This window comes from Scyliorhinus canicula, chromosome 24, assembly GCF_902713615.1.
Source record: "Scyliorhinus canicula chromosome 24, sScyCan1.1, whole genome shotgun sequence".
In the NCBI taxonomy this organism is placed as follows: Eukaryota; Metazoa; Chordata; class Chondrichthyes; order Carcharhiniformes; family Scyliorhinidae; genus Scyliorhinus; species Scyliorhinus canicula.
Window position 1 is genome coordinate 8,777,977 of NC_052169.1, and position 25,145 is coordinate 8,803,121.

Here is a 25,145-nt window from a genome sequence, read left to right on the forward strand (position 1 = left end):
GAGGAGAGTGTGTGAGGGTGTGGGAGGAGAGTGTGTGTGTGTGTGAGGATGTGCGAGGAGAGTGTGTGTGTGAGGGTGTGGGGGAGAGTGTGTGTGTGGGAGGAGAGTGTGTGTGTGAGGGTGTGGGGGAGAGTGTGTGTGTGGGAAGAGAGTGTGTGTGAGGGTGTGGGAAGAGTGTGTGTGAGTGTGTGGGAGGAGAGTGTGTGTGTGAGGGTGTGGGGGAGAGTGTGTGTGTGGGAAGAGAGTGTGTGTGAGGGTGTGGGAAGAGTGTGTGTGAGGGTGTGGGAGGAGAGTGTGTGTGAGGGTGTGGGGGGAGAGTGTGTGTGTGAGGGTGTGGGAGGAGTGTGTGAGGGTGTGGGAGGAGAATGTGTGTGTGAGGGTGTGGGAGGAGAATGTGTGTGTGAGGGTGTGGGAGAGAGTGTGTGTGAGGGTGTGGGAGAGAGTATGTGAGGGTGTGGAAGGAGTGTGTGTGTGTGAGGGTGTGGGAGAGTGTGTGTGTGAGGGTGTGGGAGGAGTGTGTGTGTGTGAGGGTGTGGGAGGAGTGTGTGTCTGTGTGTGTGGGTGTAGGAGGAGTGTGTATGTGTGTGAGGGTGTGGGAGGAGTGTGTGTGTGTGTGTGGGTGTGGGAGGAGTGTGTGTGAGAGTGTGGGAGGAATGTGTGAGGGTGTGGGAGGAGTGTGTATGTGGGTGAGGGTGTGGGAGAGAGTGTGTGTGAGGGTGTGGGAGGAGTGTGTGTGTGAGTGAGGGTGTGGGAGGAGTGTGTGTGTTTGTGTGAGGGTGTGGGAGGAGAGTGTGTGTGTGAGGGTGTGGGAAGAGTGTGTGTGTGTGTGTGAGGGTGTGGGAAGAGTGTGTGTGTGAGGGTGTGGGAGAAGTGTGTATGTGTGTGAGGGTGTGGGAGAGAGTGTGTGGGAGGAGAATGTGTGTGGGAGGAGAGTGTGTGTGTGAGGGTGTGGGATGAGTGTGTGTGTGTGAGGGTGTGGGAGGAGAGTGTGTGTGTGTGAGGGTGTGGGATGCATGTGTGTGTGTGTGAGGGTGTGGGAGAGAGTGTGTGTGAGGGTGTGGGAGGAGAGTGTGTGTGTGAGGGTGTGGGAGGAGAATGTGTGTGTGAGGCTGTGGGAGGAGTGTGTGTGAGGGTGTGGGAGGAGAGTGTGTGTGATGGTGTGGGAGGAGTGTGTGTGTGTGAGAGGGTGTGGAAGGAGAGTGAGTGTGTGGGAGGAGAATGTGTGTGTGTTGGGGGTGGGGGTTTGTTAGCCAGGGTTACAGATTTGCAGGGAGGGCGTTGTGTTTGGGGGTCCTGGGGAGGGAGGGTTTGTGAGGGTTTACATAGAATTTACAGTGCAGAAGGAGGCCATTCGGCCCATCGAGTCTGCACCGGCTCCTGGAAAGTGCACCCTCCCCAAGGTTAACACCTCCACCCTATCCGCATAACCCAGTAACCCCACCCAACACTAAGGGCAAATTTTGGACACTAAGGGCAATTTATCATGGCCAATCCACCTAACCTGCACATCTTTGGACTGTGGGAGGAAATCGGAGCACCCGAAGGAAACCCACGAAGACACAGGGAGGATGTGCAGACTCCGCACAGACAGTGACCCAAGCCGGAATCGAACCTGGGACCCTGGAGCTGTGAAGCGATTGTGCTATCCATAATGTTACCGTGCTGCCCCCGGCTATGCACAGACCCCCCCCCCCCCCCTCCAGGGAGGAGAATGGGAAAAAGTCCAGCAAATCCCCACCTGGTTAGTGGCTGCTGGATTTCCCTCATTGACATGATTCACTGCAGGAGGGAAATTGATCAAAGCCCACTTTCCAGGTACCCTCCTCTGGCGGGGGGTGGGGGGTGAAAGTGGATTAGATTCCTTCAGAATTCTGTTCTGGGTTGGATTCAACTCCCTCCCAAACCAACCCAGCTTCAGACTACCTCTGATGTTATCGGGGAGTGAGTGGGATCGTTCTGTGCCAAGGAATTCGATTCGATCCAGGTGCAGGGGGAGCGGGGCTTGCGTGAATTCAGTGAAGACGGCTCCTGTCTGTGTTCCCTGTCTGTGGGACACTGAGGCAAGGTTCCAAGCCAAATCCACCCCCCTTCCTCCTCCTCCTCCTCCTCCTGGTCAGTCACTGCTTCCACGTTGTCCTGTCTTGTGTGTGAGAGAGTGAGGGAGGTGAGGCTTGCCTGGGTCACAAACACCCAGCTCCCCCTCTCCCCTCTAACAAGGAAGAAACAAAAAGCTCTCCGGAAAGGAATTCCACAGCAAGCCAGGGATTTGGGCTGGAGAGAGAGTCGCCTCTGCTTCTTTGGAATTTGGAACAAGACATGTTGAATTTTGGAGAGACTGGGATAGTGATTCTGTCCCTCACGCTGCTGTCCTCAACTTGCCCCTCGCCTGCCCCTAAAGCAGGTCAGGAAAGGTAAGGCTCAATGAATTGAAGGGTGTGGGGAGCCCTGAGCAGCAGGGATAAGTTAAAACGCGATTGTAGCAACCGGGAGGGGGCTGGCGGATGTGTGTTGTTTTGGGGCTGAAATGTTGCATTATTTGTTACATTCTCAAGGTCGGTAACACTTCAAAGCGCGGCCCGGGCGCTCACAGGAGCTGAGGATTCGATGGGGGAACTTTGCTGTACGTTTCCCCTGAAATGTTCACTGTCTACAATCATCCCTGGAGACAGGGGTCAGTTCCCTGTGAGGGCTTCCCAGCCCTCGTCCTGTACTGACCCTCACTCGAGAGGCACAGAGCTGCCTGTGCTCAGGTGTGGAGAGCAGTGTTTTTGCACCATTCCCGCCCCCTCCATTTGAAATGAAAATCGCTTATTGTCAGGAGTAGGCTTCAATGAAGTTACTGTGAAAAGCCCCGAGTTGCCCCATTCCGGCACCTATCCGCGGAGGCTGGTACAGGAATCGAACCGTGCTGCTAGCCTGCTTGGTCTGCTTTAAAAGCCAGCGATTTAGCCTGGTGAGCTAAACCAGCTCATAGAATTTACAGTGCAGAAGGAGGCCATTCGGCCCATCGAGTCTGCTCCAGCTCCTGGAAAGAGCACCCTACCCAAGGTTAACACCTCCACCCTATCCCCATAACCCAGTAACCCCACCCAACACTAAGGGCAAATTTTGGACACGAAGGACAATTTATCATGGCCAATCCACCTAACCTGCACATCTTTAGACTGTGGGAGGAAACCGGAGCACCCGGAGGAAACCCACGCAGACACGGGGAGGATGTGCAGACTCCGCACAGACAGTGACCCAAGCCCGAATCGAATCTGGGACCCTGGAGCTGTGAAGCGATTGTGCTATCTACAATGCTACCGTGCTGCCCATAAGGGGAAGCACAGGGGAAACAGCTTCACTCTTCCCCAAAGGATGGTGGCACGGTAGCACAGTGGTTGGCACTACTGCTTCACAGCTCCAGGGTCCCAGGTTCGATTCCCGGCTTGGGTCACTGTCTGTGCGGAGTCTGCATGTTCTCCCCTTGTCTGCGAGGATTTCCTCCGGGTGCTCCGGTTTCCTCCCACAAGTCCTGAAAGACGTGTTTGTTAGGTGAATTGGACATTCTGAATTCTTCCTCTGTGTACCTGAACAGGCGCCGGAGTGTAGCGACTAGGGGCTTTTCCCAGTAACTTCATTGCAGTGTCAATGTAAGCCTACGTGTGACACTAATAAATATTATTACGTGCGAAGCTCCCTTTTTTATACAACCCTATAAAACCCAGCTCACCAAAGCTCGGTGTCAGATTCCCAGGGTTTCTAGAATGAGACATTCCCCCCTGTGCACAAGTCCTTGTTCTGGCTCCGCACTTAGTGAGCTTGTCACCTTCTGCAAAACAACAAAGTGTTGCCTTTTATTTCTCCTCGATCATTAAGTGTCAATTTGTCCCAACAACAACAACAAAGTTGTGTTTATATTGCCCCCCTTTTGAGACACTTAAATGCCCTAGGGCGCCTCAGAAAATAGGTCCACTAAAACAATTGGCTCACACTGAAACCACAATGCGTGCGAATGCTGAATGTGATTCCTCTGACAGTCCCTGTGTATTGCCTAATGTTTCAATGTTGTTTTCATTAGTGAAGCATGTGCTGAGAATCATGTGGTCACCTTGGAGTATCAGTGTACAAGAGCCACCGGGGAAACATCCACGTGTTTACGGTAAGGAGAACTTGGTCTTTAAAAAAAAAAGTTTATTTTTTAGTTTCCAGGATTAACAAATGCACAATTTCATTCATTTTTAAACTGAGTGCGGCATTGCTTCGTCAAGTTGTTTCGAGAATAATGTAGGTGTCTTTGGGCGATGGGGTGGACACCTATTAACTGAGGGCCCTGTGTACAGTCTGGTGCCATCTGGCCCACAGATGGATGATGAGAAGACGGTATGGGACATGTTGGGAACACAAAACCTGGTCTGTAAGCAGCAACAGGAGCGACACTTTCACAAAAGCTGGAAATCCAAAATGCTCAAAGCACTCTGTATCTGTATGGGAGAGAGTTAACTCCGTAACCTCCTGGCGTAGGACCTGGACATATCCCAAAGTCTCACCGGGGAATCCACCTCCGAAGTTGTCGGGTAACTGTCCAGAAGTGCTAACTTCCTCGGGACAATTGCACTGGGCTAGGAACCATCGGACAAAGCTGCTGATTGTTCTGTCAGTTTTACCCAGGTGGTTACTCCGAAAAGGTCGGAGGATGAAAAGCACTTTTAACTCCAGGGTAACTATTTTAAACACCCACACTGAGCCTGCATGGTACAAACACCCCTAGAACCTCTTCCTCAGATTCCCCCCCCAAAACGTAGCACCCCATCCCCCACAGTATACCCCACCGACACGGGATACCCCCGCCCGACACAACATCCTTCTCATGTCCCCCACCCCCCCATCCCAACACCCCCAGCCCCATGTCTGTTCTTTTTAAAATTTAGAGTACCCAATTCATTTTTTCCAATTAAGGGGCAATTTAGCGTGCCCAATCCGTCTAATCTGCACATTTTTGGGTTGTGGGGGTGAAACCCACGCAGACACGGGGAGAATGTGGAAACTCCACACGGTCAGTGGCCCAGAGCCGGGATCGAACCTGGGACCTCGGCGCCGTGAGGCAACAGGGCTAACCCACTGCGCCACTGTGCTCCCTACTGCTGCCGTGTGAAGAGCAACGGACTGGGACTAATTAATTGCCAGTCACCACAGACATAATGACTCTGAGGCCTCCTTACTCTGCAGTTATTATTCCATCTGATAAACGTCACCATTTTTACAACTTAAAAGGGGAATTTCTTGCCCCAGACCAAAAAAAAACAAAAAACGTTTACTTGGGTCAACCATATCAATTATGTTTACGTGGGTCCTCCCTAAGTCCCGAGATACTGAAAGTTGAGGGATAGTGGGCGGGATTCTCCGATCCTGAGGCTAAGTGTTGACGCCGTCGGAAACGCCGTCGCGTTTCTCGGCGGCATCAACATGGCCTCAGGATCAGCGATTCTGACCCCTACAGGGGGCCAGCACGGGACTGGAGTGACCCACGCCGCTCCAGCTGCTGATCCTTGCGTGAATTGGGCGCCAATGGTGCTGATTCTCTGCCCTGCGGAGAATCGCGTGCCGGCATGGGGGTGGCGTGGCGCGATTCGCGCCGTTTGCGGAGATTCTCCGGCCCGTCCCCGGGCTGAGAGAACCCCGCCCAGGGATCTCTGTAAGTGTGTCATTCTCTTGTAATCCAAACACCAAGATAACGAATCCCTTGAGGGAGAAAGTAGTGATCACTAAAGTACATCTCATTACCATTACAAGGTGCATGGTAGCACAGTGGTTAGCACTGTTGTGTCACAGCGCCAGGGTCCCAGGTTCGATTCCTTGCTTGGGTCAATGTCTGTGCGGAGTCTGCCTGTTCTCCCCGTGTCTGCGTGGATTTCCTCCGGGTGCTCCGGTTTCCTCCCTAAGTCCCGAAAGACGCTCTGTTAGGTAATTTGGACATTCTGAATTCTCCCTCAGTGTACTCGAACAGGCTCCGGAGTGTGGCGACTAGGGGATTTTCACAGTAACTTCATTGCAGTGTTAATGTAAGCCTACTTGTGACAATAATGAAGATTATTATTATTATTATAAAGAGTATAATATTTAGAGAACCCAATTCACTTTTTCCAATTAAGGGTCAATTTAGCGTGGCCAATCTACGTATCGTGCACATCCTTGGGTTGTGGGGCGAAACATAATTGATATGGTTGACCCAAGTAAACGTTTTTTTTTTTGGTCTGGGGCAAGAAATTCCCCTTTTAAGTTGTAAAAATGGTGACGTTTATCAGATGGAATAATAACTGTAGAGAAGGAGGCCTCTGTCTGTGGTGACTGGCAATTAATTAGTCCCAGTCCGTTGCTCTTCACACGTAATGCGTGCAAATTTTTTACCCTGCAAATATTAAATTTTGCTCCAGACTCCAGGCCGCACGTTGCAGCCTCAGCTGCACATGTCCCATCAGCAGAGCCCAAGGGAATGTTGCCAAGAATCTGTAAATAACATTGACGTGTGGCAATGTTTCTGTGCGAGAACTGCCAGCCGTCTGTCCTTTACAGCAGCAATGCTGATCTGTCATGAATTTCCCAATTTGCATTGGGTCTTGTTCTGCAAGTCCCGAATATTCTGATTGGGAGATAAATCACCTTTAGCCATCTCCTTACCCATGGGTGGATGGGCGAGCTATCGGTCAGCTCCAGGCACTGTACAAATGCAGCGGCTACCTACAGCAGCATTGGAGGCAACTGGATCACCGGCACTGGAATTATCATCCAGGAAGGGAATTAAACAGCTCAAAGGCTTTGGAAGAAGTCAGATGATTGTCGTATTAACTTTCTTGGATAATTTCAGTCATTAACATTTTTTTTCCTTCTTTTTTTAATCTAAATTTAGACTATCCAATTCTTTTCTTCCAGTGAAGGGGCAATTTAGCATGGCCAATCCACCTACCCTGCACATCTTTGGGTTGTGGGGGTGAGACACATGCAGACACAGGGAGAATGCGCAAACTCCACATGGACAGTGACCCGGAGCCGGGATCGAACCCGGGACCTCGGTGCCGTAAGGCAGCAGTGCTAACCACTGCGCCACCGTGCTGCCCCCAGTCATTAAAAGTTTTAAGATAATTGGCAAAAGAACCAGAGGGGAGATGAGATCAACAGGGCTATGGTTCTATTCCATGAAAGGCTGCAGTGTTTCATAACACAGGGACATTATAACTAGAGTTGAACAAATCAAATTATTATTTAAGGGGAACAGTCTGCTCCAGAGTTTCGGCAGCCTGCCTTTCTGTTTTTTATTTGCACTAAAAATTTCAATTATCCAGAAATACAATTCTGTGACTTTTGATTTATCCAGGGTGACACGTATTGCAACTTTTATTGAGAAAGATGAGGGAGTCGTGTGCAATTCTTTCAGCAATCTGGTACCATATAAAACTGTGGACGTGCCCCCGGCACTGTTCAATGGAAATTAGAGAGAAAGAATGACTTGCTCTTCTACTGTGCCTTGTCTGACCTCTGGAACTATACAGCCGGTCAAGTACTTTTAGAAGTGTAGGACTGGAGGAGATTCCGCAGCCAATTTGTGCAGAACGGACTCCCGAAAGTGGCAATGTTGTAGCAATCCTCTCCTCGTTCAGGTACCATACCCGAGGAGGGCTTTGGTGACCATGGACGCCTTTGGATTGGTCCATGATGATGTTTGGCAAAGTATTGCAGTGGCTTGCCATTCTGCAGTGTGGCCGATCAGGAATCTCTCCCACTCTTACCATCTGCCTTGCATCAGGGATATTGTTTCTAAAAAAAATTTAGAGTACCCAATTAATTTTTTCCAATTAAGGGACAATTTAGCGTGGCCAATCCACCTAGCCTGCACATCTTTGGGGTGTGGGGGCGAAACCCACGCAAACACGGGGAGAATGTGCAAACTCCACACGGACAGTGACCCAGAGCCGGGATCGAACCTGGGACCTCAGCGCCATGAGACTGCAGGACTAACGCCCTGCGCCAACGTGCTGCCCTTCATCAGGGATATTGTTAGGCCCCACAGGCGGGGAATCAATCTCTTTTGACCACATGTACATACTTTCCATCAGTTCTTGAAGTCAGACTTGAACCTGCAGCTTCTGAGCCAGAGATAGAGACTCTACCACTGCGCCACAAGACCTCCGATTAGAATAACGATCAGATAGTCTATTTTTAGTGGTGTTGGTTGAGCAATAAATATAGGCCAAGACATGAGGAAGTAGTCCCCTGTTTCTCGTGACATGGCACCTTTTAATGTTCAGCTTCGGCCTTGGTTTAATATCTCATCCAAAATAGGGCACTTCTGACAGTGCAACATTCTCTCAGCGCTATACTGGAGGGTCATTTTAGATGATCTGCTCAAATTGCTGGAGTGGGGCTATGAACTCCCCACCTTCTGAGTCAGAGGCAGCAGTGCACCCCATTGGGGAAATCAGGCACACCATCACTCCACATTTAAATGTGAATGAAGAATAGATTCCGTGCTGGGGGGCTGCGATTCTCTTAATCTGGGGCCCGCTAATTCATGCGACTAGAATCCTGTGCGATCTTTGATTTACCCCTGTGGGTTAGGGAGAAAGTCTGATGCTGGCAAACTAGCCACCATTAGTGGCACTGGTCAAGAATATCAAGCCTAAGGCGGCATGGTGGCACAGTGGTTAGCACTCTGCCCCACGGCGCTGAGGTCCCAGGTTCGATCCCGGCTCTGGGTCACTGTCCGTGTGGAGTTTGCACATTCACCCCGTCTTTGTATGGGTTTCGCCCCCCCACAACCCAAAAAGATGTGCAGTGTAGGTGGATTGGCTATGCTAAATTGCCCCTTAATTGGAAAAACTGAATTGGGTACTCGAAATTTAAAAAGAAAAGAATATCAATTCTGTGCATCTCTGTGCATTGTCGTAAGTAATACTGGCCGCCAACAATGTCTTTTCCTACTTGAATGAATGAAAATCGCTTATTGTCACGAGTAGGCTTCAATGAAGTTACTGTGAAAAGCCCCTAGTCGCCACATTCCGGCGCCTGTCCGGGGTCAGCGAACAACTACAGCGAACTTCAGGGGTCAGCGAACAACTACAAGTTGCCTGAATGCTAGAGATTGACATCACGTACCTCACTGACAGCTATTTGAGGTTATTTGGCTGCCAAAGCGGGTGACGGGTCAAGGCTCCCAGCACAGTTCATCACATGTCGGAAATGGGTCGAGAAAACAAACTAGATAAATCAGGATGTGGCGCAAAAAATTTGGTTTTAGACATGCATAGTATGTCGGAGGATTGAACGATTCGGCGGGGGAGTGGCTCCACAGTTTATCTGTCTAGGGGAATGAGTTGGAACGAGGGACATGCGGCCTTGCCTTCTCACGGAGCTTTTACAAGGAGCAGAATGGTGTACAGGAAGATTATTTTGCCAGTATAATTCACTCGGGCCAGCTGGAGGGAGAGCAGTCAAACAAAAGCAAAACACTGCAGATGCTGGACGTCTGCAGTCAAAAGAGCAAATTCTGGATGAACTCAGCAGGTCTGGCAGAATCTGTGGAGGGAATCTGTCGAGTTACTTCGAGTCCGTATGACCAAAAGTATGAGGGACTTAGCGAGGGTAGATAGGAAGAAACTTTTCCCCTGAGTAGGGAGGTCAGTAACCGTGGATGGGGGGGGGGGGGGGGGGGGGGGGGGGGGGGGGGGGGGGAGGGGGGGGGGGCATAGATTTAAGGTAATGGGTCGGAGATTTGGAGGAGGTGTGAGGTAAAATCTATTAGAACATAGAACATAGAACAGTACAGCACAGAACAGGCCCTTCGGCCTTCAATGTTGTGCCGAGCCATGATCACCCTACTCAAACCCACGTATCCACCCTATGCCCGTAACCCAACAACCCCCCCCTTAACCTTACTTTTATTAGGACACTACGGGCAATTTAGCATGGCCAATCCACCTAACCCGCACATCTTTGGACTGTGGGAGGAAACCGGAGCACCCGGAGGAAACCCACGCACACAGGGGGAGGACGTGCAGACTCCACACAGACAGTTCTGCGTACAGTCCAGACAGATCATTCCATACATCAAAAAAAAGCCATGATTCCTCACCTGAGGAAGGAGCTGCGCTCCGAAAGCTCGTGTTTGAATCAAACCTGTTGGACTTTAACCTGGTGTTGTAAGACTTCTTACTGTGCTCAAAAAAAAGGATATAGGTAAATACACAATGTAAATACATAGACATAGGGTGAGCATACTCAGTAGAGAAGATGTGTGGAAAGATTATTTCAGTCCATTAAAGAGCCATTGAGGAGTCTGGTAACAGCGGGGAAGAAGCTGTTTTTGGACCTGTTAGTGCGTGTTCTCAGACTTTTGTATCTCCTGCCAGGTGGAAGAGGTTGGAAGAGAGAATAACCCAGGTGGGAGTGGTCTTTGATTATTCTGCCCGCTTTCCCAAGGCAGCGGGAGAGGCAGAGACAGAGTCAATGGATGGGAGGCGGGTTTGCCTGATGGACTGGGATGTGCCTAAAAGGATGGGAGAGGCGGGAACCCTCCCAGACTTTAAGAAGCTTTCAGATGAGCACTTGAAATGCCACAGCGTACAAGGCTAAGGATGAAGTGCTGGAAAATGGGATTAGAGAGGATAGGTGCTTGATGGCCGGCAGAGACGTGATGGGCTGAAGGGCCTCTTTCTGTCCTGTACGACTCTGACCTTTCAGAAGTATCATTTGGAATCGGAATGGTAACTGTTTTTCTCCACAGATGCTGCCAGACATGAGTTTGTCCAGCATTTTCTGTTTGTAGCGGAGGACTAACACTCTGGCCTGGACATTCCTAATGCACAATATAGGAGATGGAAAAAGCATTTAAACCAAAGTATTGTGCATTCTTGCCTCTACTACTTCTGATTCATTATTTTGCATTTCTTTTTTTAAAATAAATTTAGATTACCCAATTATTTTTTCCAATTAAGGGGCAATTTAGCGTGGCCGATCCACCTATCCTGCACATCTTTGGGTTGTGGGGGTGAAACCCACGCAGACACGGGGAGAATGTGCAAACTCCTCACGGACAGTGACCCAGGGCCGGGATTCGAACCCGGGTCCTCAGCGCCGTAGGCAGCAATGCTAACCACTGTGCCACCGTGCTGCCCCTATTTTGCATTTCTACCACGTAAGTGATACAAGTCTAGTCGCCTGCACCTCAACCCAATATTATGTTCAAAACGATTTCTTCAGACACGGATGGAAGGGCAAAGTCAAAAACGAAAATGAGAATCCCCAAATCTACCTTGCTGAAAACCTCACGGGAGTCCCCGACAGTGCGGCTGAAGGAACACTTCAAAGACCTGTTTCTAGGTTTTTGAGAAATCCTAGTAACAATGCTGAACTGTATCAGATAATCCCCCCAGATCAAAGAGGAGAGCTCAGGCTTCACTGTAAGAAAATCACTTTGAAAACAATCCACGCTCTTGTATGTGCACTAACTCCGAACAAATAGCCGGCCCTGTATTTAAACTAGAAATCATGTTGAGGTTTGGGTGAGAACTGTTAACTGCTTGAGGCTTGCTTTTTTTTGGGGGACAATTCATATTTACTGGATTTCTTAGTTGCATTACTTTTAAAAAATAAACTTAAGAGTACCCAATTCAGGGCAACACGGTGGCACAGTGGTTAGCATTGCTGCCTACGGCGCTGAGGACCTGGGTTCGAATCCCGGCCCTGGGTCACTGTCTGTGTGGAGTTTGCACATTCTCCCCGTGTTTGCGTGGGTTTCACCCCCACAACCCAAAAGATGTGCAGGATAGGTGGATTGGCCACGCTAAATTGCCCCTTAATTGGAAAAAATTGGGCACTCTAAATTTATTTTAAAAAAGAGTACCCAATTCGTTTCATCCAATTAAGGGGCAATTTAGTGTGGCCAATCCACCTAGCTTGCACATCTTTAGGTTGTGGGGGCGAAACCCACGCAAACACGGGGAGAATGTGCAAAGTCCACACGGACAGTGACCCAGAGCCGGGATCGAACCTGGGATCTCGGCGCCTGGGATCAGTGAGGCAGCAGGGCTAACCCACTGTGCCACCGTGCTGCCCGATGAGTTGCGTTACTGCCTTGTAATTCACTCGCAGGTAATTTTCATACTCCTGCAATATACTTCAATCTCTAGCGCATCTTGATCTCACAGTGCAGTGCAAAACATTTATAATGGACTGTTTTTGTGCATGGGTTAATTACGTTATGTACAGCCTGTATGCCTTATCCTGAGAGGTGTTAGCATTACTCTGGCAGCGGCGGGATCAGTTGCTGTACACACTGGCATTGTAGAAAATTGGCATAACGACGAGGCATGGAAGTTGAAAACTGCTCGCATCAACAAATTCAGACATGTAAGATAGCCATCATCAGAAACAATCCAGTCAACTCCATGGCTGAAGATTAAAGTTGGTAAATGGTCCATTTGACGCAACTTCAAAACTCCAAAGCAAAAATACTGCGAATGCTGGAAACCTGGAATATTTTTTATTTTTTTTTTATAAATTTAGATTACCCAATTATTTTTTCCAATTAAGGGGTAATTTAGCGTGGCCAATCCACCTACTCTGCACATTTTTGGGTTGTGGGGGCGAAACCCACACAGACACGGGGAGAATGTGCAAACTCCACACGGACAGTGACCCAGAGCCGGGATCGAACCTGGGACCTCAGCGCCGTGAGGCGGTTGTGCTAACCACTAGGCCACCGTGCTGCCCTGGAAACCTGGAATATTAACGGGACATCTGGAAACACCAGGTGATGGGTGTAGAATCCGACAGGCGGGATTCACTACTAAACTCCGACGCCCCGAAGGCTCATCCTCCCCGATCTGCACCCCGGCCGGGGTTTTTACACTGTGGATCCGTCCCTGTTAATAATAATGATCATAACAATCTTTATTTTTTTTAAAAATAAATTAAGTGTACCCAATTAATTTTTTCCAATTAAGGGGGAATTTAGCGTGGCCAAAACACCTACCCTTCACATCTTTGGGTTGTGGGGGCGAAACCCACGCAAACACGGGGAGAATGTGCAAACTCCACACGGACAGTGACCCAGAGCCAGGATTGAACCTGGGACCTCGGCGCCGTGAGGCAGCAGTGCTAACCACTGTGCCACTGTGCTGCCCCTATCTATAATGGTAAACTTAGTGGACAGAGGGTTAATGTATGACACTTAAAAAAATGATATCACTGGGCACAGTTGAAGATGTGCGTACAAGATAAATTTCCAAATCAAATCTTGGTCCACAGGGGAACCACCCAGATTAGCAAATTCAAGTCTGTCCGTCATCAGATTGCTGCAACTTATTGCTCCTGTTGCTCTATTGTACATTACTATATAAACAATACTTTTCTGCCACATACATCATGATTCACGTCAGCTGGAAGTCAGGTTACAAGATCCCCAAGAGTAAATCAGTATAATTAATGAACGACAGCCCCTATAGAACAGAAAGCAAAGGAAACTCATAGATGCTGTGGCCTCATTGAGAATTGGCATTTGTCCATCTGTTACAATAGAAACAGAAGTCAGTTTTACACTGGTGCTCTTCAGAGAATTACACTAAACCTTCAGCGTGGGTTGAAACTGTTCATTTCAACTAATCTACTCTGCTGTTTATGCTCGAAGAAAGTCTTCTCCTAGTGGTAGGATAGCGCTACTGCGCTTACAAAGACAGTGTGAATTAACATATATACATCTATATTACATTCACCACATAGCTTTTGGGCAAAAGTGATATGGGGGGAAGGCGGGATCAGGGTATTGAACTTGATGATCAGCCATGATCATAATGAATGGCGGAGCAAGCTCGAAGGGCCGAATGGCCTCTGTCTGCTTCTATTTTCTATGTATGTTTATATGTAACCTTTCTTCAATCATTATTACACACAGCACAGTCTTTTACAATATTTATGTATTGTAAAGCAAGTAACTGAGCTCCTGAGAGATTTGAATAATCAATGGACTGTTCCCCAGCGATACTAGGTTATTCCTGTCCAACGCCACAGTTATTTTTTCAGTATTCCTTGCCTTGATCTTTAAGTGTCAGACTCAATCTGTTATCATCAGCTGTTTGATTGGCCAGCACTGAAGGTGTAATTGCTCCCAGCATAATCCTCCAATTGAATCCACGCTAAATTGCCCCTTAATTGGCAAAACAAATGAATTGGGTACTCTAAATTTAAAAATGTTGCACAATTTTGGGTCGTGGGGGCGAAACCCACACAAACACGGGGAGATTGTGCAAATTCCACACGGACAGTGACCCAGAGCCGGGATTGAACCTGGGACCTTGGCGCCGTGAGGCGGCAGGGCTAACCCACTGAGCTGACCCAAAGATAAGCAGATTAGGTGGGATTGCGGGGATAGGGTGGGATATGGGCTTAGGTAGAGGGCTCTTTCAGAGTGTCGGTGCAGACTAGATGGGCTGAATGGCCTCCTTAACACTAGAGATTGTATCATTCCATTCTATGATGTTTCGGACTGTGGGAGAAACCGGGGCACCCGGAGGAAACCCACGCAGACATGGGGAGAACATGCAGACTCCACACAGTCACCCGAGGCCAGAATTGAACCCGGGTCGCTAGCGCTGTGAGGCAGCAGTGCTAACCACTGTGTCACCTTGCCGCCCTACTACAGGTAACATTTCCAGTGGAAAATTGCGTCAGAGTCAGGTGGTGTGGGTTTGTGTCAGAGAATGGAGCGTAAAACCGAGGTGACACTTGAGCCCAGCGCTGCGGGAGCGCTGCACTGTCGGAAGTGCCAACTTGTGGATGCAACATTAAAGCAAGGCTTTAACTGCCTCTCCGATAGGTGTAAAAGATTCCAAGCCACTTCTTTGTGTTGGGGTCGATATCTATTCCTGAGCAAACATTACTTAAAGACAAACAGTCTGGTCATATGGTGGGAGCTTGCTGCATGCTGATTCGCTGCCACATTTCCATGTTTATAACAATGACTGCAATTGAAATGTATTTCGCTGGCTGTAAAACACTTTGGGGCATCTTGAAGCCATGAAAAGCACTATATAAGTATAAATGCTTTATTTTCTTCATCATAGAATTAGAATCAAAGTTCCTCTGCGTCTAGATCATAGAATTTACAGAGCAGAAGGAGGCCATTCGGCCCATCGAGTCGGCACCGGCTCCTGGAAAGAGCACCCTACCCAAGGTTAACACCTCCACCCTATCCCCATAACCCAGTAACCCCACCCAACACTAAGGGCAATTTTGGACACTAAGGGCAATTTAGCATGGCCAATCCACCTAACCTGCACATGTTTGGACTGTGGGAGGAAACCGGAGCACCCGGAGGAAACCCACGCACACACGGGGAGGATGTGCAGACTCCACACAGAGAGTGACCCAAGCCGGAATCGAACCTGGGACCCTGGAGCTGTGAAGCGATTGTGCTATCCACAATGCTACCGTGCTGCCCTTAATTTTTAAAAAGATTCTTCCGCCATCCTTGGTCCTTTACGTTGGTATCTTTCTTGCTCAGTTTCAGTCCTGGTCAAGGTGAGGCCATGTCACTCGGTGTGTGGGAAGACCCTGCGCCTGCCAACTGAGCGGCAGACCTCACACATTTGTGCTACTTACTGACTCAAGAGTGGTGAGTGCTGGGAGCGCACACTGGGATTTCAGCGTTCCAGCAGCACATGGGAATTGATCCAGCGAGGTACACTAACCTCTGTGGCCAAATCCCTGAAGCACTCCGCTGGGTGAACAAAGCGTCAATGAATTTCCTCAAGTCCTTGGCAAGGCGCCAGAGGAGATTTACCACATGTAGGCCAGACCAGGTGAAGCTGGCAGATTTCCATCCCAAAAGGGCATTAGTGAATGAGAGAGGTTTCTTGACAACGATCCAATAGTTTCATTGTGACCGTTACTGATACTAACTTTCTCTAAAAGTCCAAATATATATATATTCAAGCTGTTCGCGTGGAATTTGTATTTTTGCCTCTGATCCCTCGTCCATGCCTTTGGGTGACTGGTCCAGTAACATAATCACCTTATTACTGTCCCTCCATTTCGTTTGGCAATGCACCTAACAGATGTTGCCGTTGATGAGCAACATCCCACACTACACTCACGATCTGGAGACAGGCTTGGAACCACAATCTTCTGACTCCAATACTGGTGAGCCAATACATTTGGCAAGAGTTAGGAACACGCATGCTATTCTCTTTTTTTTTTCCATAAATTTAGATTACCCAATTATTTTTTCCAATTAAGGGGCAATTTAGCGCGGCCAATCCACCTACTCGGCACATCTTTGGGCTGTGGGGGCGAAACCCACGCAGACACTGGGAGAATGTGCAAACTCCACACGGACAGTGACCCAGAGCCGGGATCGAACCTGGGTCCTCAGCGCCGTGAGGCGGTTGTGCTAACCACTAGGCCACCGTGCTGCCCCCACGCATGCTATTCTGATGGAATGCACTGAAATACCATTCAACTCCCTTTTTACAATATTTTCCTCCTGAAGGTGGCAACGGTTGCTGGGACGTACAGTTTCAGGAATAACCATTGAGCCCAGGCAACCAATGGCATTCTTACTTAAGGTCCACAGGCCATGCTAAATTGCCCCCTAATGTCCGCAAGATAAGGCGGGGTTACGGGGATAGGGTAGGGGAGTGGACCTAGGTAGGGTGCTCTTTCAGAGGGTCGTGCAGACTCAATGGGCCGAATGGCCTCCTTCTGCACTGTCGGAATTCTATGATTCTAGATACTTCGCAGCAAGGCTGAAAGGATACCAATGAGGATTAGGAATATTTTCTGTTCTTTCTATTCTAAGGTTAAGGTGGGTACTAAGATCAACGTGACTGCTCCCGTTAAATCACAGGTTCTGTTGGCATTATTCTCGGGATCCATTAATGAAAATATAGCTTCCTAATCTCCCCATCAAGCATAATTCATTGGCCTGTGAAGCAAGGTGGACATATGGAACAATTCAGGATTATGATCACTTGTTTCAGGAATGACCCAGCATGAGGAGGTCAGTTTGACAAAGATCAGACTAATTAGTTAACTGCAATCAAGAGATCAAGGCTTGCCATCGGAATTCGGGAAGAGGATTAAGATACTCAGTCCTTAGCTTCTAAATTGCAGGAATGCAATGTACTGGTTATTGTTCAAGTTGCTTCCCTAAGTACATAACTTGTACCTTGCGTGCATGAATTAGAACTGGAAAAGTTAAAAATGTCAAATAGAATCTAAAGTTTCCTAATCACAGTTGAAGGGCTTGAAGTGACTGGAGTCGGATTGAGCATAGTTTAGAAATTTTCCAGTATGACGCATTAAACCTTCTGTAACCGTAGAATCACAGAATCCCTACAGTGCAGAAAGAGGCCATTCAGCCCATCGGGTCTACACTGACCTTCGGAAAGAGCACCTTACCTAGGCCCATGCCCCCACCCTATCCCTGTAACCCCACCGTCCCTTTAATTTTTGGACACTAATTTACCTTGGCCAATCCACCTCACCTTCATGTCTTTAGAATGTGGGAGGAAAACCGGAGCCCCCAGAGGAAATCCACGCAAATACGAGGAGAAGGTGCAAACTCGAAACAGACAGTCACCCAAGGCCAGAATTGAACCCGAGACCCTGGCGCTGTGAGGCAGCAGTGCTAACCGCAGGGCCGCCACCTAACCTGAACCACCTGATGGTTAATATAAACAGAGTACTCTTACGATTGAGGTGACGTAAATTCCATACAGTTCAGCTCATCCCAAGGTTCTGTTGCCAGCGTTGGAACTCGCACCAAATCTCATTCACCCACTCTGGCTCCCGAGGAAAAAAAGCCGCGAATTTGCAAACTTTGCTTCCAAATTCCTCTGTACCTTCATCGCTCCGTCTCTACAGTCGTCTCCATCCCTACACCCCTCGATGAGCTCCATGTTCCTCCAATTCTGCTCTCTCTGCGCCAAAAGACATATCTTCGGTTGCCTCAGCCCGGAGCTCCGGTAGCCCCTCCCCAAGCCCCTCCCCCTCACTGCCTCTCGTCATTGAAGACATTCCTTCAAACCTACCTCCTTACCCAAGGTTTTGGTCACCTGTCTTAATATCTCCTCACACGACAAGGCGCTGAATTAAAGAACAATGCTCATGTTGCACCTGAAGATGTTTTGCTCTGGTAAAGACGCGATGCATAGACCTGTCATGGGGTGACATGGTGGTGCAGTGGTTTGCACTGTTGCCTCATGGTGCCGAGGACCCGGGTCACTGTCCGTGCGGAGTTTGCACATTCTCCCCGTGTCTGTGAGGGTCTCACTCCCACACTCCTCAAAGATGTGCAATTGACCATGCTAATTTGACCCTTAATTGGAAAAAAAGAATTGGGTATTCTAAATCTATAAAAAGAAAGAAAGAAAAGTAAATAAAGGCCGTAATTGTAGATGACTTTGAGATTCAGCTCGGCTCAGTTAGTAACAACCTAGGGCGCGATTCTCCGCACTCACGACGGGGCGGAGAATAGCGGGCGGCGCAAATTTTTACGGCGACGCTGGTCCGACGCCCTCCCGCTATTCTCCCCCTCCCAGGCCCTCCCCCCGACACGAATCGCTGCTCGCCGTTTTTTTACGGCGAGCAGCGATTCTCCCCTGGCCGATGGGCCGATTTCCAAGGCCTTTACGGCCGTTTTCACGATTTTTAATACACCTGCTATACCAGTTCGTGAAAACGGCCGCAAAGTGCCGTTCTGCACAGCCATGCCACCGATTGGCACGGCCGCACCACGGGCAGCGGGTCCGATTCCCGCACACTCTTTCTCCCTCCGCCCAGTCGTGAGTCCGGATAAGTCCGCGGGGCGGCTGAGGGGCATTACGGACTGCGCATGCGCGGGTCTGACGCATATGCGCGGATGACGTCATCATATGCGTCAGCCGTCGCTAGCTTTGGCGCGCGGGCTTAGCGAAATTCGTTAAGCTCGCGATGCCAGAGTTCACGGGGCCGCGGTGCTAGCCCCGACCGGGGAGCAGAATCGGGTCCCGGGAGGGGGCACGGAGGCTGCCGTGAAACACGGCCGGTTTCGTGGCAGCCTTCACGACTCTCCGCCTTTGCGGAGAATCGCGCCCCTAGTCTTCAAGCAGGTTCAATAATCCAGGACTTAAGTCTGATGCTCCAGTGCAATACAAAGGTAATGCTGTATTCCTGGAGGTAAACTGAGATAACCGGTCCCTGGTGGGTCAGGTAGATGCTGAAGATGCTCTTGCATAATTTGATGGGTGTTGGTCAATGAACGACACCAAAATATTGGCGTGTCAACAAACCATTCATCTCAATTGTGGGATGCTGCCATTTACAATGGTTGCTTTACCTGCCCATAGGATCGCTACTGCAATTCAATGGGTTTAGCTCAGCCGGTTGGACAGCTGGTTTGTGTTGCAGAGCGGGGCCAGCAGTGAGGGTTCAATTCCCCGTGCAGACTGAGGTTATTCATGAAGGCTCAACCTTGCCCCTTGCCTGATGTGTGATGATCCTCAGGTTGAATCACTACCAGTACCTCTGGTGACTTTACCTTACTCCAATTCAAGATAATTCATTGCATATGTGGTTTTGAGATGTTTCTGAGAAAAATAACATAAATACAAGTCTTTATAAGCAAGTAGTAGGTTAGGTTCATCCAGCATTTAGGGAAGAAGCCCAGTTCTTCCAGACTCTAGAGCCCGGAAGTGCGACACTGGACGTGCGATGGGACCTCCCAACGTGCTGACCTCTGTGGGAATTTACCAGGATGTTCAAACTTTTGATGGGCAATTCCACAGCTCCCCGACACTTTCAATGCTGAGTTAGACTTTGGACAGTTAGTTACCCAGCAAATGTTGGACGGAACAATTCTCGTCTAATTCCAGATTTCATGGGCAGCACTGTTGCTTCACAGCGCCAGGGTCCCGGGTTCGATTCCCGGCTGGGTCACTGTCTGTGCGGAGTCTGCACGTTCTCCCCGTGTGTGCGTGGGTTTCCTCCGGGTGCTCCGGTTTCCTCCCACAAGTCCCGAAAGACGTGCTTGTTAGGTGAATTGGGCATTCTGAATTCTGCCTCTGTGTACCCGAACAGGCGCCGGAATGTGGCAACTAGGGGATTTTCACAGTAACTTCATTGCAGTGTTAATCTAAGCCCGCTTGTGACAATAAAGATTGTTATTATTATTATTATTAGGTTAACAGCAAAACAGATCCCCAATCGGATTCCCTGACCTGATCTGACTACTGTGCACCCCCCCCCCCCTCCTCCCCTCCCCCACCCCACCCCACCCCACCCAATCTGACCTACCCCTCCAGACCACACCAACACCTGACTGCTCCTGCTCTCTCCAACTACCCCTTTCGATCATGCTAACCCCCCCCCCGGCCAGATCTGAAGGTCCCTCCCAACCTGACCCCACTACCCCCGGCGCACCAAACCTGCCTACTACCCTACCTGCCCATGCACCTGCCACACCACCTCTTTACCCATCGACCTCACACACCTACCACTCTGCCCATTTATTCGTTCATACTTAAATTGTCACGTCTGAGTGGAGCGAAAACCGCAATCTTTGCCGCTTTGCGTAAGATCCAGGCCGTTATGTTTACCACGTATATATTTGCAGACATATTGTGGTCAGTTGTAAGAAATGAGTTTGAGATGAGTACTTTTAATTTACTAGCCTGCTCACAGAAAATTATTATTTCTATCGTTTAGCACAGAGCTAAATCGCTGGCTTTGAAAGCAGACCAAGCAGGCCAGCAGCACGGTTCGATTCCCGTAACAGCCTCCCCGAACAGGTGCCGGAATGTGGCGACTAGGGGCTTTTCACAGTAACTTCATTGAAGCCTACTCGTGACAATAAGCGATTTTCTTTTCATTTCATTTCATTAATGTTAGGGTTGGAAGCAAAATCTGCTCCACAGAGTCACCTAGTGCCCAGACCCTGCAATAGCAGCGTGACAATGCGCACAATAAAATTGAATGGGAAATGTTGACACAGGAACAGTGAAATATTGACTCAAAAGACACAGCAACTCAACTCGAATTGACTGCCTTATGCAAGAGTTTTTTTAAGAACACACAGATGTTTAAAATGTTAACATTTTCAGCGTCTGATGACCCACAAAAAATCTCAGAGATAAATGCACCATTAAACTTGGTTGCGAACAATTTTGGTAACAATGGAAGATGATCTTTATCAGTTTGCAGTAACGAGTGTCTCGTTTACCATTTGCTCTGTAAAAGCAAGCATTGCTTATTCCTTCAAAGATAGATCGCTCACAATAAGTCGTGCACAATGTGGTCTCTGGTTTTGTATTGGTGTGGTATGAAATTCATGTTGACACAAGAATCTGCAGTATCAGTTACAGAAGAACATGGTTAGAGAGCAATGCAAAACCAATAATATCTCTCAGCACTGATTGCAGGACATCCTCCATCAAGCACCTGCACCCGGTGCAAGTATATTCCCGGCGGGAAAAGAGAACCTAATGGTCGGAGAATTCCGGCCTTGATTTATACGGCACGTTCCTTGGGAAGGCCATATTTGGAGCACTGTGTGCAGTTCTGGTCGCCTCATTTTAGGAAGGATGTGGAAGCTTTGGAAAAGGTGCAACGGAGATTTACCAGGATGTTGCCTGGAATGGAGAGTAGGCCTTACGAGGAAAGGTTGAGGGTGCCAGGCCTTTTCTCATTAGAAAGGAGAAGGATGAGGGGCGACTTGATAGAGGTTTATAAGATGATCAGGGGAATAGATAGAGTAGACAGTCAGAGACTTTTTCCCCGGGTGTAACAAACCATTATAATGGGCCATAAATTTAAGATAAATGGTGGAAGATATAGGGGGGATGTCAGAGGTAGGTTCTTTACCCAGAGAGTAGTGGGGGCATGGAATGCACTGCCTGTGAAAGTAATTGAGTCGGAAACATTAGGGACCTTCAAGCGGCTATTGGATAGGTACATGGATTACGGTAGAATAATGGAGTGTAGTTTAATTTGTTCTTAAGGGCAGCACGGTAGCATTGTGGATAGCACAATTGCTTCTCAGCTCCTGGGTCCCAGGTCCGATTCCGACTTGGGTCACTGTCTGTGCGGAGTCTGCACATCCTCCCCGTGTGTGCGTGGGTTTCCTCTGGGTGCTCCAGTTTCCTCCCATAGTCCAAAGATGTGCAGGTTAGGTGGATTGGCCATGATAAATTGCCCTTAGTGTCCAAAATTGCCCTTAGTGTTGGGTGGGGTTACTGGGTTATGGGGATAGGGTGGAGGTGTTGACCTTGGGTAGGGTGCTCTTTCCAAGAGCCGGTGCAGACTCGATGGGCCGAATGGCCTACTTCTGCACTGTAAATTCTATGATAATCTATGATTAATCTAGGACAAAGGTTCGGCACAACCGTGGGCCGAAGGGCCTGTTTTGTGCTTTTAAAAAAATCTATCTATGTTCCATGAACTCAGCAAATCCAAAACAACTCCATTTTTCTATCTTTTTCTATTGATTTTGGAAAAACTGTCCCTGTTTTAATGCAAGTCTCCCAGCAGCCACTGTGCACACAGCAAGTTTCCACTACTGGCAATGTGATCACGACCAGATCATCTGTTTTTTCAGGAATGTTACCTGAGAGATAAATATCCAACCAGCTCACCGGGGAAACTGGCCCGACTTTGGTTTGAACAGTGACCTGTCATTATTTCGCACCCACCTCCGAGGGTAGACAGGTCTCAGTTTCATAGTCTGATCCAAAATATTCCTTATTGTAACACTCTCTAAAACAGCACCCTATTTAGAGCATCACGCTCATGTTTATGGGCATTTCGCATGGGAGGAAACAAATATAACTCCCTTTTCAGGGTCATACATTTAACCTTCCTATATATTGAGGGCCGGTGCAGGCTCGATGGGCCGAATGGCCTCCTTCTGCACTGTAAATTCTATGATTCTGCACCCAGCTCAGGGTTTTTATGCTGAGTCGTTTCCCCTCAATTACTGGGGGGATTTCGCACTCAGCTGTGTAAGGGGGAAATCGAATGGAGCCTAGTCCTTGCCCCCCCCCCCCCAAAGGGGTCATAACAGCGAGTATCTTTGTGAAATGCTAGTTTTAAGAAAAAATATCAGTCTTGGGAGTAATAGAGAAGGCCTGGACGCAAGGACATTAATGAGTGGGAAGGCAAATCGTACTAGCTCACTTGGCCAAACAGCCGGTTTGGCTGCAGTTATTCGTGAAGGTCCCACCTTCTCAACCTTGCCCCTCGCCTGAGGTGTGCTGACCCTCGGGTTAAACCACCCCCACTCGGCTCTCCCCCCTCAAAGGAGAAAGTAGCCTCAGGTCATCTGGGACTGTGGTGGCATTACTGCCATCCAAATAATGTCACAATGCAAACAGTTTAACTGATGAACGGAGTCAGAATCGAACGAACACATAAAAGTGCTGTACAGCGCTGCCGAACTGAGATTCCTCGTTAACTCTATTTGGAAAAGAGCGAAGAATGGGTTGAGAAGACGGAAGGTTAATATTATTAGGATTTCAGTTCCTCTGATAACGCCCTAAGTCATGCATCTGAGCGTCGCTCCTTCACGAGCTGGTTTAATGTAGTCAATAACTTTAAACAGAGCATTAAAATAGCACTCAAAGCAATTGACATGAGTGTGTTAACCAGTACACTGCTGGAGGATATTAAATCCTAAAGATGATGCCGTGACAGCTTTAAACCAGGGAGTTTACAAGTGTACATATCCATCCATTATTTTGTTTAATCTAGTCATTAGTTGTAATTAGTTTCAGATTGATGTGAGTTTGCAAATCATTCCATCAACGGCTGTTGGGACTGGACTGTTGGGAGAGAACTATGGCACAGATGAAAGGAATTAACACCTTCAATTCAGGTTGGGAATGAAAGTATGATTTTATAAAACATGCAGAATTACCACGAAAGCTGCGGGAATGTCATTAAAAACTGACCTATTATTTCAGGGAAGGGACCAGTCAATCCTTCTTGGCCTGGAACTGGCTTTTAATTCCCTGAAGGCAAACGAAGAATGGACAATAAATACACAATAAATACTCTTTTTTCCTTTTGCCAGTGTCAGCCGCACCCCAAGAACAGGCCGGCACGGTGGCACAGTGGTTAGCACTGCTGCCTCTCAGCGCCAGAGATCTGGGTTCGGTTCCCGGCTTGGGTCACTGTCTGTGTGGAGTCTGCACGTTCTCCCCGTGTCTGCGTGGGTTTCCTCCGGGTGCCCCGGTTTCCTCCCACAGTCCAAAGATGTGCAGGTTAGGTGGACTGACCATGATAAAATTGCCCTCAGTGTCCAGAGATGTGCAGGTTAGGTGGATTGACCATGCTAAAATTGCCCCTGAGTGTCCAGGGATGTGCAGATTGGGTGGGGTTTCGGGGATAGAGTGGGGGAGTGGGCCGAGATAGGGTGCTCTTTCAGAGGGTCGGTGCTGACGTGATGGCTGAATGGCCTCTTTCTGCACTGCAGGGATACTATGACTTGTATGAGATAAACACAATAGTTAATGCGGCCTTAATTGACCTGAAAAGGGACATGCAGCTTTCGTGGTAATTCTGCATGTTTTATAAAATCATCCTCTTCCTGCTGGCTCACTTGGTTAAAAAAAAGTGATCTTCACAGGTCCCAGATTACATTTCTGATCTGTACTGAGTTCCAGAGAGGCGGTAAGGTGGCATCCCAACTAATCTCCGTGTCCTTGGGTTAAGGAACACAAAGAGCAGCCAGGGTTCCCACTCTTGGTTGCTATCCACTGCTGTGACTGGAATGTGGGTGTGGTGTTTGGCCAAAGTTGGGAAGAAGTTGAGCCCTGAGGCACTGGGCAGCCAGGCTGACTGCTGACACTGACCCTGTGTAAAGAGTGGGTCAGCAGGAGGGAAGGGGGCTGAAGAACCGCTGTGATGGTTAAAAATGATCGTGTCATTGCAGTGGATGGCTGGATGATGATGGCTTGGGCCGAAATCTTCCGCCAAACATACGGTAAATCTGTACCATCCTGTCCATAATAACCCTCTCCCTTTGTTTTACGAGGGGTGATTCAACGTTCTGCCATTTCCAGTAAGGACTGGCACTGCTCTCTGCTGACTACATTTGGCTTTGAGATCACTTTTTTTGATTACAAGCTGAATCATTT

General features: G+C 48.7%; 1 protein-coding gene across 2 annotated transcripts in view; it reads left to right on the top strand.

The window, feature by feature from the left end:
* The first annotated feature begins 2,059 nt into the window (after nucleotides 1-2,059).
* The window catches only part of LOC119956904 (collagen and calcium-binding EGF domain-containing protein 1-like), a 132,942-nt gene continuing 109,856 nt past the window's right edge, over nucleotides 2,060-25,145 (top strand). For both annotated transcript variants that reach the window (XM_038784463.1, XM_038784464.1), the window contains exons 1-2: nucleotides 2,060-2,411; nucleotides 4,064-4,144. In XM_038784463.1, the coding sequence (XP_038640391.1) occupies nucleotides 2,317-2,411; nucleotides 4,064-4,144 (176 nt within the window). In that variant the 5' untranslated portion in view covers nucleotides 2,060-2,316. The remainder of the gene's footprint in view (nucleotides 2,412-4,063; nucleotides 4,145-25,145) is intronic.